The 13,843-nt window shown below is 43.8% G+C and overlaps 1 protein-coding gene across 2 annotated transcripts in view; it reads right to left on the bottom strand.

Moving 5' to 3' along the window:
- Window positions 1–13,843, bottom strand: part of LOC119183713 (spindle assembly abnormal 4) — a 34,217-nt gene that overhangs the window by 18,328 nt on the left and 2,046 nt on the right. For both annotated transcript variants that reach the window (XM_075888785.1, XM_037433771.2), the window contains exons 5-7: window positions 8,894–8,997; window positions 8,725–8,803; window positions 6,979–8,667 (exon numbers count right to left, since the gene is read on the bottom strand). In XM_075888785.1, coding sequence (XP_075744900.1) covers window positions 6,979–8,667; window positions 8,725–8,803; window positions 8,894–8,997 — 1,872 coding nt within the window. The remainder of the gene's footprint in view (window positions 1–6,978; window positions 8,668–8,724; window positions 8,804–8,893; window positions 8,998–13,843) is intronic.

Here is a 13,843-nt window from a genome sequence, read left to right as displayed (position 1 = left end):
TGGAATGTCTCTCAAAAAACACTGGCTAAAGAATAAACTGAACAGATTACTAAGAAAACGCATTGCCAAGATCAATGCCAAAATTGCATCATACTCTAAAGTGCTAGAACAAAAACACTGGATCGAAACGTGTGACAAGGTCGATGGTCAGATGAGGGTAGGCGGCAGTGGAACTTGCTTAGACACCTTCTGAAAGCTACCGACACTCGAGTCGCTCAGAAATCGGGCATCGAGAGACTTGTTCACCAGGCATTCACTTATCGTAGCGAAGATTTGATCATGCAAGATCTAGCTGAATATCACCTCCCGCTAGATACCACCTCATCCACGCCATCACCCGGTTACACAGGAAGTGATTCCGCCGAGCTGGACAGAGACACATCAGAATGGGAAGTCAGGTCTGCACTTCACAAACTCAACAGCACCTCGGTGCGAGGCGCTGACTGCGTCTCAAACCGCATGCTCAGGAACCGTGACAATGAATCGGTCACCTTCCTGACCGATTTATTCAACAAACATTTGAAAAATTGCTCATATGCACACGAGTGGAAGCACGCCACGGTCATACAGATACCGAAACCCAGTAAAAAATGTACAACAGAAAATCTTCGACCGATCTCGCTTACATCCTGTGTGGGCGAAATTTTCGAACATGTCATAAACGATAGGGTCTCTAAGTAGATAGAGCGTAATGACTTCTTCCCATCTAACATGGTTGGCTTTCGCCCACATCTTTCTACCCAAGACGCCATGCTTCTCATTAAATCGCAGGTAATCGATGCCTCTACCAGAGATCCCAGAGTCATTTTGGCTCTGGATCTTAAAAAGGCATTCGATACCATACTCTATGATCACATTCTCAAAGCCATCTCCGAGCTGGGCCTCGGTAGGCATTTTTTTTTAATTTTGTAAGGCAGTTCCTGTCAGATAGAACCGCCACCATAAAGTTAGGGGAGATGGAATCAGACAAGTTTCATCTAGGCAACGCAGACACTCCACAAGGGGCAGTGATCTCGCCCCTTCTTTTTGACATAGGTATGACGGCTCTAGCCAGGGATCTATATAACAATGACATCAGCTCCGCCATCTATGCCAACATCGCCCTTTGGTCCCAGGGTGGCTCGGTGGGCCACACCGAGAGTACGCTTCAAGAACCTGTGCGCACAGTCGAGAAACACATGCCTCGGATGAACCTTGCCCTATCAGACAACAAGTCCGAACTGTTTGTTTACCGACCCATTCACATGGGACGACGCCCTAATGGATGGGTACTTACACCAGAGATAGACATACACCTGTTCACGAAGAGCAGCACGGAAATCCCCCGCAAAGAAACTATACGCATACTACACAAGTTCATCTTTGAGAACGGCAGGAATGCAGCTATGATACTGAAGCTGCAACAGCTTATTCAAAGGATCTCAGGTAGACGAGAAGGCATCAAGGAGGACAACCTCCTCCGGCTATTCCATGCCTTCCTTTCAAGTCATATCAATTACGTTGCCTCTATGCACGCTTGGATTGCTGCCGCAAAGCGCAAACTAGAAGTCTTGATTCGACAAACTGTCAAAAAGGTATTGGGCCTCCCTTCTCGAACGAGTACCATGAAACTCGAGGTGTTGGGTGTTCATAACAAGCTTGACGAATTAATCGAAGCGCTGCACACTGCCCAGATTTCCAGACTTTCGTGCACTGGAGCCGGCAAGTCGTTTATATCCAGAGCAGGAATCACCTCTCCTCTGACTAAAGAGAGAGCAGTTCCTCTTCCAGACACTGTAAGGTAGACAATAATGGTTCATCCACTACCACGAAACATGCATCCGGTACATAATCAGGGTAGAAGAGTGGGGGCTAAAGCTCTCCTCTCTCACTTGAATAGCAGAAGTGAAAACGCGTTCTTCGTAAACGCATTTCGGTCGGGACCAAATATTTTTGTGGCCGCAGTGGTAGACATGAGTGGCTGCACCGTTAGGGCCGCCTCGGTGAGGACCAAGTCAATCGGGGTAGCTGAACAGGTCGCTATCTCTCTAGCGCTGACGACTAAACATCCTTTCCCAATTTTTTCTGATTCCATGACGGCCGTCAGGTCATTTGACGCCAACCAAATCTCTTTGGCTGCTTACAAATGTATTACTAACGGCACAATATTTCCTCATGAGTTGACATGGTTCCCTGCCCACATGGGCGCCTCCGTCTCTGGCATCAGCAACCGCAACGAAATGGCTCAGCCTCGGTCGCAAGGACTCATTCTCCGCGCCGTGCTAACGAGCCCTCCTCATACTGGGGGGAAGTGGAGTGGTGATGGCGCCGACAGCGACCCGTTGACCACCTTTCATGAGTTATGCTCGCACTGCACTACCGATTACGAAGGAAATCTTCTCCAGATCCGCACAGAGAGCTAACAAGGAGACAGCAGATAGCCCTCCGACTCCTCTAAACTAGCTCCTTTCCGTTGCCAGCCCCTATGGCGCTGTATATGGCGCTGTCATTGACTTTGAGAAATCGAACGACGCTGGCGTTTTGACGTCCCTGGCACATGAGTTCACATCATTTTCAGAATTTGCTTCTGATCCGTCGGCAGATATAAATGTCCTCTGGATAAAGTTTAAGGGCATAATACATGACTGCATTACCAAATTTATACCGTTAAAAACTAGGAAACCAAGAAAATACAGCCCATGGGTAACGCGCGAGGTTATACATGCCAAAAGGAAAGTTAAGAGGTTACGTCGTTCACTGAAGCATACAGAAAGTCAATCAGTCGTGAAATCTAAGCTGATAGGTGCCAAGCAAGAGCTGAAACAAAAGTTGAACCAGTCACGGAAACAATACTTTAATACAATCCTACCAGATTTCCTAAAAAATAATCCGCAGAGATTTTGGAATCACTTTCGTGCACGCAATACTTTGGCGCCAGAACGCACTCATGATGAAAATGCTGTCCAGGCTGATGTATTCAACAAGTACTTTCAATCTGTATTTACTACAGATAACGGGTTTCTTCCATCGGTCGTTTCTACAGGCTCCAGCATCGACCCACTCATCATATCTGACTCGGGAATCCTTAACCTTCTACTTGGATTAGATGCTAAAAAATCAAGCGGCCCTGACAATGTTCCAAATGAATTCCTGAAACGATACGCGGAATGGTGCAGCAGATACCTGGGTATTATCTATCGTTTTTCACTATCAACTGCACGTGTGCCAAATGACTGGAGGAAGGCAAAGGTGATACCAATTCATAAATCAGGTGACATAAACTCCCCGTCTAACTATCGACCCATATCCCTTACCAGTACATCATGCAAGATCCTAGAACATATCATTTTAAAACATCTGACAGTATATCTTGAACAAAATCGCATATTAACACCCAGCCAGCACGGGTTTAGACGCGGAATGTCAACAGTGACGCAATTAACGGAAGTTGTTCATGACCTTGCACAGATAATTGACAATCGCGGCCAAGCAGACATTATATTCTTGGACTTTAGCAAAGCTTTTGATCGCGTGTGTCACAACAAGTTAATAGCAAAACTAGAGGCAATAATTGGCATCGGAAATATTTCTGCTTGGATTGGCGATTTTTTATCCCAGCGTTCGCAATTCGTCCATTTCAATGAAGCATCATCCGACATTGTTCCCATCTCATCTGGTGTACCTCAGGGCTCGGTCTTGGGGCCCTTGCTGTTTTTAATTTATATTAATGACATCATCACTAACATGGAATGCAACATAAAGCTGTTCGCAGACGACTGCATTATCTATAAAGAAATACTGTGTTACGAAGACCACCACACCCTGAACAGACAACTTAACGTGATAAACACATGGTGTGAACAATGGCAAATGTCTATTAATACCAGCAAATCTGTGTCAATGACGGTAACAAAAAAGAAGAACCCGTCAGAATTTACTTACTCACTTAATGACACTGAACTAACTAAAGTTTATGAACACAAATACCTAGGACTTACTCTAGCAACCGACCTCAAGTGGAACAAACACATTGCCAACATATCCTCAAAAGCTATCCGTAAGTTATTCTTTCTTAAAAGGTGCTTGAAGTCTGCTCCCACTCCTATCAAACTCCTCAGTTACACAACCTTTGTGCGGCCAGTACTAGAATATGCTAACACTGTTTGGTTCCCTCACAATATTACTAACGTAAATCAACTAGAAAAAGTTCAAAGAAAAGCGATACGGTTCATCCATAACAAATACAAACGTACTGACTCGCCCACTGAACTTCTAGCATCATCCGGTTTAGACACACTGGCAGGCAGAGCAAGACAAGCTCGGTTAAAATTCATGCATAGCCTTCTGCACAACCACTTCAACATAATTTCTTCCAAATATATCACCTTCTCTAGATCCCGGATATCGCGTAATAAACACGATAAAATGTTAACTGAATACTTTTGCAACTCCAACACGTTTAAATACTCATTTTTTCCTACAGCAGTTAGGGAGTGGAACAACCTCGACCCAACAGTAGCTGCCATAGAATCATCATCAATATTTTGTGACGCGATAGGAAATAAGCCCCAACCATGAAAAGGGAAAGGAAAAGGTTTCATATTCATGCAAATTCTTTTTTTAATGGTTTCTTTGTGTTTCATTGGATTGTATTAACCTTGATTCTTCCGTTGTATATACTAATGTTGTATTAGAGAGAACACTTCTTTGTATGACATGCCATTGTACTGTGCACTGCGTGTATTCTGTTGCACTCACGTTGTTATCTGTATGCCCACCTGCTTTGGTCTCCAAGTGAGACTGGCAGTATTGAAAATAAATAAAATATGGACATTTTTCCTAACTGCTCGACATCCGATCAGCTCGCCAGTTTTCCTTATTTGGTGTGGTGGTGCCCACGCTTGCGCGTCTTAACAAGAAGGCATCACATAAACGAGACAGACATTTTAGAATGTATGGCAAGTCCACAACTTGCGAAACAACTCCGGGCGGTCCAGGGAGCCTGTGAACCGATCGAAACCTCTGGTCCCCGACACCGTCACGGGTGCAGCCCTCGGTGGGTTCTTAGGAACCTTCTTTCCAGGACGGAAATAAAGTTAGTCTGTCCGTCCATCCGTCCGTCTGTCTGTCTCTCTGTCTGACTGACTGACTGACATATCTTACATGTGCACATTTAGTTGACTGTCTTGAAAATAACTTCTCCAGAGTTGTGAAGCATGGATTCCGTAAAACCTTGGCTCATTGTCTTCAGCAATCCCATATTCGCCAATCTAGGCTGGGATTTTTGACAAACCCTGACTCAAGTTCAATGCGGACTAAGTAAACTATGCATTGCTTTTTAATTTATTAAACATTCCAAACATAAGAGCCTTCCATAATTAGATTTACACTATTCAGACATTACTTGTTGAATTTGTAACCGCTTGTGACGACTTGCAAAGACTTGTGCACTGTCATTTATTATTCCTTTTTCACATAAATGAACTATTCAATTTTCTTTTGAATGTTTTTGCTAGCTTGTTTGTTGGTTTGTTTGAATTTATTGGCTCAAAAAAAACTTAAGCTGTGCTGTTCCAAGAGCAGGGTGTGACAGGGTTCAAAGGTAGTTTGAAAAAACTTGCCTTATTTAAAGTCTGTTCAGATAACTGACTTCACTTGAAAAATTCTTGACATTTACAAGAGGCACAAGTGCATAGTTTCTTAAAATTAAAGGTTGGGTGTAATGGAGTGTTTTCTATAGTTTGCTGAAGTGTTTTTGTCTCTTCCTTTCAATATACGGACAAGTAATTAGAACATGCAATACTTTTGATCGAGCACAACACTTTTCACGTATCTGCTGTGCTGTTTTCGCGAGTAGATAACTGTGCGTGAGATGTGAGTGCCCTAGTCTGTCATTGTCACTGAAAGCACTGTGGATAGTTCGAAGGACACTAAATAGAAAGAATTACTTGGTTTAAATTGATAGACTGCACTCTGAGAACTCCAATGCCATAAGTTTCACTGTCATAAGTTCATTATTAGTGAAGAAAAACAAAGCTGACGTTTCATTATCAAATTACGCACTGAAATGTCCGTGTGTGACATAAGAAATTTCGAAACTTTTTTTTCGTAGTTTCACAACATTGGCTTGACGAAATTTGATAAACCTTCGTATGCCAAGTTTATGGCAAGAACAGATGACAATGTACACTGTCATTCTTCACGAAAAGAAACACGTGAGCGCGTGGCTTGTGCTCTGCCGTGGCTGCCTAAAAGACCATCATCAACTAACGACAAAAGAAACGACGTTGGCATTTGGCATCATCTATTGGCAAACAAAAGATTGAGTTAATGCCACTAGACAAGCGCTGCAAGGTACTGCAGGCAGCCATTGTAGAGAGCTGGTCACGCGAACGCGTGTTTCCTTTCATAAAGGACGACAGTGTACTTCAATTTTACCAATTAGAAGCTACGTAGGACCTCATAGACACCTTCCAAACCTATGACGCCACGGCGTTTGGTGTGGAAATCTTAAATTTGGAGTGTCCACTCACATTTTTCTTACGCACCTTTTCTTGCTTACTGTCGTGTCACATTAAAAGTGCTGCTTTCAAGATTGTGGGATTGTTCTTTACTAATACGTGAAAAATTGTTTTGCTCTTTAGTCTCCCTTTAAGGATCATTATATGCGTGGTAGAAGGCATTTTTAGTCAGAGCCCTAACATTACCTTGAAAGGACTTTCATGCACATTTAAAGCCCTATTAGCATTAGTTTTCAAGGTGTTTATGTGTGCAAAAAAAAAAGGCAACTTCCTGTTAAACATAACCACTAGAACCTTGTGCTCTTTTTTGACTCGTATTAGAATGAGGCCTGGATATAAGCCTCTTTTCTGATACAACACTTTCTTAAGCAGAGAAATAAAAGCAAATGTAATAAAGCAGAAGCTATTATGCAACACTATTTTGCTCAAGTATACGTGGACAAATGGCATACAATGCAAAAAGTTTCAAGGAGCTTACCACTTTCCCATCAGGATGCAGGTCTTTTTGGTCCCCGTTCTGAAACTTATAGACGATGACTTGCGTAAATGGATCAATCTCTTTGGACACAACAGTGAGCAACATTTTGTGACCGTTGGAATCGAGAGCCCACGTGCGGCTGCTGTCCTTGTCAAGGTCTCGCATAAGGCTGGGCGACTGAATCTGAGCAGACTGGGACTTGCGTGCTCTCGTCATCTTGCACAAGTCTCTGGTATCTTCGCTTGCAGTGTATGCTGGCGAACATTTATTTCCTAGCAAGCTAACTTTCTTGTCTGAGGAGAGGCGTAATGCCGATGTTAAATTAACTGGCCGTTCCCAAAGATTTGCACCCTGTGGTGCTTGCCGGTCTTGCAGAAAACACTGCGACATTGCTTTTGGAGCTTGCAATAAGCACTGTTCACCTAGCTTCTCAACAAATTCTTGAAGGCTGCTTCCAGCTTTCTCTGCATTTTGGTTCTCATTATGAACAACACTGCCTTGCGTGATTTGGCTCTCAGTTTCGTGTTTTTTACCAGAATCGCCAATTTCAACCTCCAAACATTTCGTGTCCTTTGCAGACTGAGTATCACATACAAGCAAACTTTGTTCAGGCTCCTCATAAGACTCCCATTCTGAATGATCCCCATCTTTGGGAATATTAATTTCACTGCCCATGCGTCCACAGCATTGAGAATCTTTAACTAGTTTCCAATACGCTTGGTCAGTTGTTTCAATGACTTTCTCCTCGTTGTGGGATGACTTTCCTTGTTTGTAACCACACCCTGGGCCCTCAATGTCAGCACTGACACATCTGTTTTGCCCTTCACTTTTCCCACCAAAACCAGAGACTGAAGTGGTGCCTTTTTGTCTCTCTTTACCTGAACTAGGTCCATCAGAATGCAGAACATCTGCTGAGGGCCTTCCGAATGATGTGCTTGTCAGTATTTCTTTGGTGACCAATCCCACTTTTGTCACCTTTGATATGCACTCTGGAAGGTGGTCATTTTTTATAGTCACTTCTCTTGAATGTGCCCCCTGTAACTTCTGGACTGAGTTGATTTCTCTATAACTAATGCAAACCTCTGTCAATCCTTGCTCAACAGACTGATCTGAGGGACCTTGCACATGCTCACTTTGATAGTCCACTGCAGCAGTTGCACCAGTACTGTCCATTACACTGCTAGCACTCCGACTTGTATGTACATCTGCAGCAAACCTCACTGTTTTGGAGGACTGGCTCCGAGAGAGCTTCTGAGTGCTGTCAGAGCTGCCGTCAAGGGAGAGGCGTGTGACGACAGAAGCCGAAATGACACTTGGTGGTTCAGATGCGGGTGTCACATCCGATTCCACTGGGCTACCAATGTCAAGCACAGTTTCCTTGCAGTTTTTCGGCTCCATACATACGCTGTCTCCCTGCGCACTTTCCAATGCCAACTGCGCAGAGCCAGATGCAGGTATGAACATGGGCATGACAAAGTGCGAAGCTGGCGACAGTTCGTTTAGGCTTGGATAGCACTTTAGCTCAGACATTTTTTCCAGCAGAGCTATTCTTTGCTCCTCTAGTTCCTTCACCATGGCCTTCAAGGAATCTTTCTCTTGGTCAGCAAGTTGCAACTTGTGTTTGAGGCGCCCATTCTCACTCGTCAATATATTCACTTTTCGCTGGATCTGGCTCTGTGCTTCTCTATCCTGAAAATGAAGATGCAAGTTGAGCACATAATCTCATTTCTTGGAGTCTGCTTATACCTTGTCTTTAGCACCTGAAGCAGACTGTTTCGCTTCTGCCTTGGTGACTGTGTTGAGAGTTTGCCGGTGCCGCTGTCTCCTGTCAATGAAACAAAAACTTGTTTTACTATTGCTCAAGCAATTCACTACTATTCTGTCTTGACAAGAATGATTGCAAGAAAAATCTCACCTAATTTTTTTCTTTTCTTCTTCAATCTCACTTCTCAGCTTGGCAGTTTCTTTTTCCTTGTGTGCCTCAAATTCATCTTTCTCCTTCTGAAGCTTGCTCAACATCTACACCAATGGTAAAATTAATGCAGAATGGGGAGTGAGGTTCAAGCTATTTCAGTTTATTTACACAAGCAAGACATGCAAATGATTATCATCATTACAATTCATTCTAGCATAGAACACACATTATATAAGATGACACATAGAACCAGAGGTAAGACCAGACAGGTATTGGCAGTACTGATGAGTTCGATGTACTGTTTCCTTAACTTGAGGATATCAATAGAATGCTTTTAAAATATTACCAACTAGCGCTGATTAATAAAAACAGCATACCAAATTTACTCGTGTAATGAACACACTCATGTATTAAACACACCCCCAACTTCAGTTCTCAAAATTTGATTCCCCCCCCCCCCGTAATAAATGCACCCTCTTTATCCATCCGCTCCAGTCTCGCTAACCGACACCTGGCGCCTCCTTGTCCGTCGGATCTCTTTCGTTTTTTTATTGTTATGCCGACCCCACTCGGCCACCTAAGGTCACTCTCTCGCCCTCTTTGCCTGCTGCCACGTATCGTATTGTTTTAGGGGTCAAGCTCCTCTTAGTCTATCCTAGTCTACCGGCCAGATGGACAAACAGACAGACGGATGGACAGACTAGCAGACAGACAGACACACGGATAGACACACACATATGGACGGACAGACGGACGGACGGATGCTTCGTCCCACTCACCAGCATTCACTTCGTTGTTATGCTGTGATTTTTTTTCTATTTTTGCACGACAAGTCCCCAGTCTTTTTTATCTGTGCGCCACAGCGGGGTTTACGAACGGTATGAGTGTAGAGACATCACAACTGATAAGCACACAGCGAGCAAAGGTTACAAAACTGCCCGCGCCAACCGACGGTCACTTATTGCAAATATGAAACTTTATCGCCCAACCACAGAGCGACAACAACAGAATTTGCTGTTGCGAAGGGCCATTCATCGCTATTGCGTTGCAGGTTTCTGGAATGAATGAATAGACTTTATTTAAAGTCCGGCAGTTTTACCGGGCAGGGTGGGGGAAGAGGGGTTTATGTCCCTTCCCACTCTCCGTTGATTATGATGGCGGTACCTCAGATGACCGCTCGAAGTCCTTGCACCCGGGCGACATCTTCAGCTTGCCGGACGGCCCAAAGCTGGTTGGCCAGCTCGTCGCTCATGAGGGCCGCCTCCCAGCGGCAGCGCAGCTGACGCCGCCGATTGGCAACAGTGACCGCAGCCGCAGCAAAGGCCGGCCCCTGCCCTCGCGCGGTGGTGGCAGCAGCTATTGGCCTCGAATTTCGTGCCTGCCTAACATGCCTCGCGAAGGGAGCGGTAGTAGTGACGTTATCTTTTTCAGCACACTCCCAAAGCATGTGCTGCAGTGTGGCCCTTTCCCCACACCTTTTACACCCATCTGTCGGGTATAGATAGGTTCCTGGGAAACCAGAAAAATCGCTTGTTGCCCAGAAAAGATTGTGATGATTTCCGCAACATGGTAGCACCCCCAATTCTCACTTCAGTTACAATTTGCTCTTCATGCTTGTTATACACGTGCATTGCGAGGTGGCCGTAAAGTTTGCAAAGTGCGTCATAGCGCATGCTTTTGGGGGCCCCTGAGATCACAGCAGATATTACTGTTGCAGTTAAACGATTGCAAGAAAAGATAGTCGCGAAATTCTATTATGGCGTGCTTGGGCGGCATGGGGACAGCTTGCAGGAGATAGCGCCATCAACCACCAAAGATGAGTAAAGTGCAACAAAGAAGCCGTTTCCAAACAGTGTATGTGTATGTCAATTGCGAAAGGCTAAGCGACATAGGTAACTTTTTTTTATATTACCACATTTTTACTCACCCTGAAAAAGTTTTTCGTTAAATATGCCCCGCAAAATAAATGCACCCTCAACTTTGCTTCAATTTTTCAAGACAAAAAGTGCGTTCATTATGCGAGTCAATACTGTCGCGGTACAAAGCAAACAAAACACAGGTACACCATCAGACAACGAAAGCAGCATGTTCTCAACAGCTGAGCCACACGATTGTCTTCTTCGGTCTCAAGTGAAGCTAGAGGCCCACTACCGCGTGTACACTAAATCCCCCACCATTGTTTTGATCCACATGTAGACACCCGTCAATACGATATATGGAAAATAAAACTGCTCATATCATTGCAGAAGTGTCTTGTTACAAATAGTAGCAGTGAAATGACGTCACTGAAAAACTCCACAAACTTATGCTTATTAAAATAAAATGGATTGTTTGTTGTACACAACAATAAGACAGATCATTTTGTTTTAACTACTGTTTTAATAGTACATACTGCTTTTTATCCCACAAGTATTCTTTTTTTTATTTCTAAGGCATTCTGTATAGCAGAAAAGAAAGGGCAGCTGTTTATGTATATATATGTGTGGATGCCGCTATCCATACAGAATGAAAGAATAAAAATTGCTCCAGAGGCTTGTTTTTTTGTTAAACACAATTAATGAAACCTACAGATGATTATGCCAAGCAAAGTGTAGGGGACATTATTCGCAGTTTTGTAATCTGTAGTGTAAAGATTTTCATATACACTTAGACCTTGATATAACAAGTCTAGATTAAATGAAATATCAGTTATAATAAAATAAATTAATCATAGTCTTACAACAGATACAATGATAGGAACATACCTTTGTCATGAATTTTCGGATGTAAATAACTTACTTTTGTAAGATACAACTATATTATATAATAAGGCTTGACTGTAAATTAAAAGGAATTAACGTGGATGAAAAATCACTGTTACCATCAGTGGGATTTGAACCCACAACCTTTAAATTATGCGTCCAAAGCTCTACCAGCAGAGCTCACTTTTTGTAAATTGTGTGTTTAATTCATGGGAGTGTTATGAGTGCCACTCATAACTGCAAGAGGGCAACACTCTTTTCGCCACATGGCAATGTGACATTTGCAAAATGTGGAAGGTGAATAAACCCTCCCACGCTACCTGAGGCACTGATTCCTGCCAGGATAAAGCCCTCACAATGAAAGGCAAAAGAAGGGGAATCGCAAGAAAGGCTCGTTTCTTTCTTAAATGCAACCAATAAAACTACCAGACAATTAAGTCAAGAAAATCGCATCGAACAGTATTTGTTGTTTCTTAACTGTAGTGTGATGGTTTTCAGATAAATTGAAAGGAACTAAAGTGGATGAAAGACCACTTTTTCTGCCAGTGTATTTCGGGCCCACAACCCTCGAATTACACCCAATGTTCTACTAATTGAGCTACGACAAGGGGCGCTCCCTCATCCACCTTTTGTAGGTTACTTGAGTGGTGTAGAAGTGTGAACTGTTGGGCTAGTTGTTGAAACTTGTTTAGGCTTTAAAGAGCGATGTAACACATAGGGAAAAGCCGAGATCAGACAGAAAGGATGCTCAAACAATAGAGTTTCCTATAAATACACTAGAGAGAACTCTGTTGCTAGTGTCTATGGAGCTGCAATGCACGGCGCTTCAGCCACCATGGGAATGATGGGTAGTACACAGATTTCTCTAATTTTCGTTTTTTCAGCTTCGCTTGGCTTCACATAGCCTGGAGCCGCTTTGTCATGAGACAACAATCAATAAATGTTCAGCAGTTGCCCTTCATCACCTAAAACTTTTAGGCTCACCAATTCAAATTTCACAAAGGTCTTCTTTTATAAAAAACAAAACCAAAACACAGCAGTACAAAGCCACAAGTGGGTCTAAAGCCACAAGCACAAAGATTAGGCGAATTTGTGTACTGCCCATCATTCCCATTGTGGCTGAACGATCGCAATGCCAGAGTCCCCTCAAGTCAATTTTAGGAAACACTGTGGCTCAACCATGACATATATCCACACTGTTTCGAATAACCCGAAAAGAATTGCAAGCAAACAAGATGTGAATCTTGTTTTCATGGTCCCTTACGAGCTCTCACGACTCTGCATGCTTGCCTTTGGGCAACCAATCAGTGGCCTGTTCAAAAAGGCATGCGCATCAGTTTGTTTCTTGTGCTACACAGGTAGTATACAGAGTTGTGCTGCTTAGTAGTAAAACCAGGCGATGTCTGAAGGACAGACTTTCAAAGCACGTTCCATCCCTGAGGGGTCTGAGTAATAGCGCTCACCTCTCAATGCCCTGTTGGGAGTGCGGGTACTCTGCTCTCTTCTCTGGTGCCGAGGTGATTGGGAGGGTTAAGGGCAGGCTCGAGACAGAAGATTCTAGAGACATCAATGCAACTGGGGGCATGTGCATTAGTGTACCTTGTGTACATCTCTCAGGGAGAGAGTTAGCTTTCCTGGCGAGTTCATTAACTTGGCTGCCATTCCATTTTACTTTGTTATCCCGCTTGTCTGTTCTTGTGATGCGCTTAATGTCTGTTCACATCACTGTGGTGATCGCATTACTGTTCGTGCTATGTTTCACACCTAGGGCCATTTCACTCTAAGCACCCTATCAGCGAAAAGGTAGCACCCATAGTAACAAGTAGTGAGATCAAATAGTTTCCTTTGAAGGGGAAGCTCATTATGGTCAATGCTTGTCCCGCCATCACTGCAGCCAGCCACTAGTACTTGGAGGGCTCACTAGAGGTGCAGCTGTGCTCTCGCTTCTAGTTTGAACAAAGACCCCTAAATGGCTCTGCAGCACTCGCTCTACTCTGCCGCATGCTCTATTTTGATAGCAGACCACTAGAGGGCCAGAACTATAAACCGCGCTCGCTCTTGGTGCGCTTTCTCTCTGTTTCAACAGTCGTCAGTGAGTGCGCTTCGATAATATCAATAAAGTCATGGCAGTGGAAAAAAGGGCTCGCAAAGCAGCTGCAGCTCAGGCTTGCCGTCAAGCCAACCCAGAGCTTAAGGCTCGAGAAGCTGA

The sequence above is a fragment of the Rhipicephalus microplus genome, chromosome 3 (genome assembly GCF_043290135.1).
Source record: "Rhipicephalus microplus isolate Deutch F79 chromosome 3, USDA_Rmic, whole genome shotgun sequence".
NCBI classification, from domain to species: domain Eukaryota; kingdom Metazoa; phylum Arthropoda; class Arachnida; order Ixodida; family Ixodidae; genus Rhipicephalus; species Rhipicephalus microplus.
The sequence above is the reverse complement of the archived record's forward strand: the minus strand, read 5'-3'. Positions and strand labels throughout refer to the sequence as shown.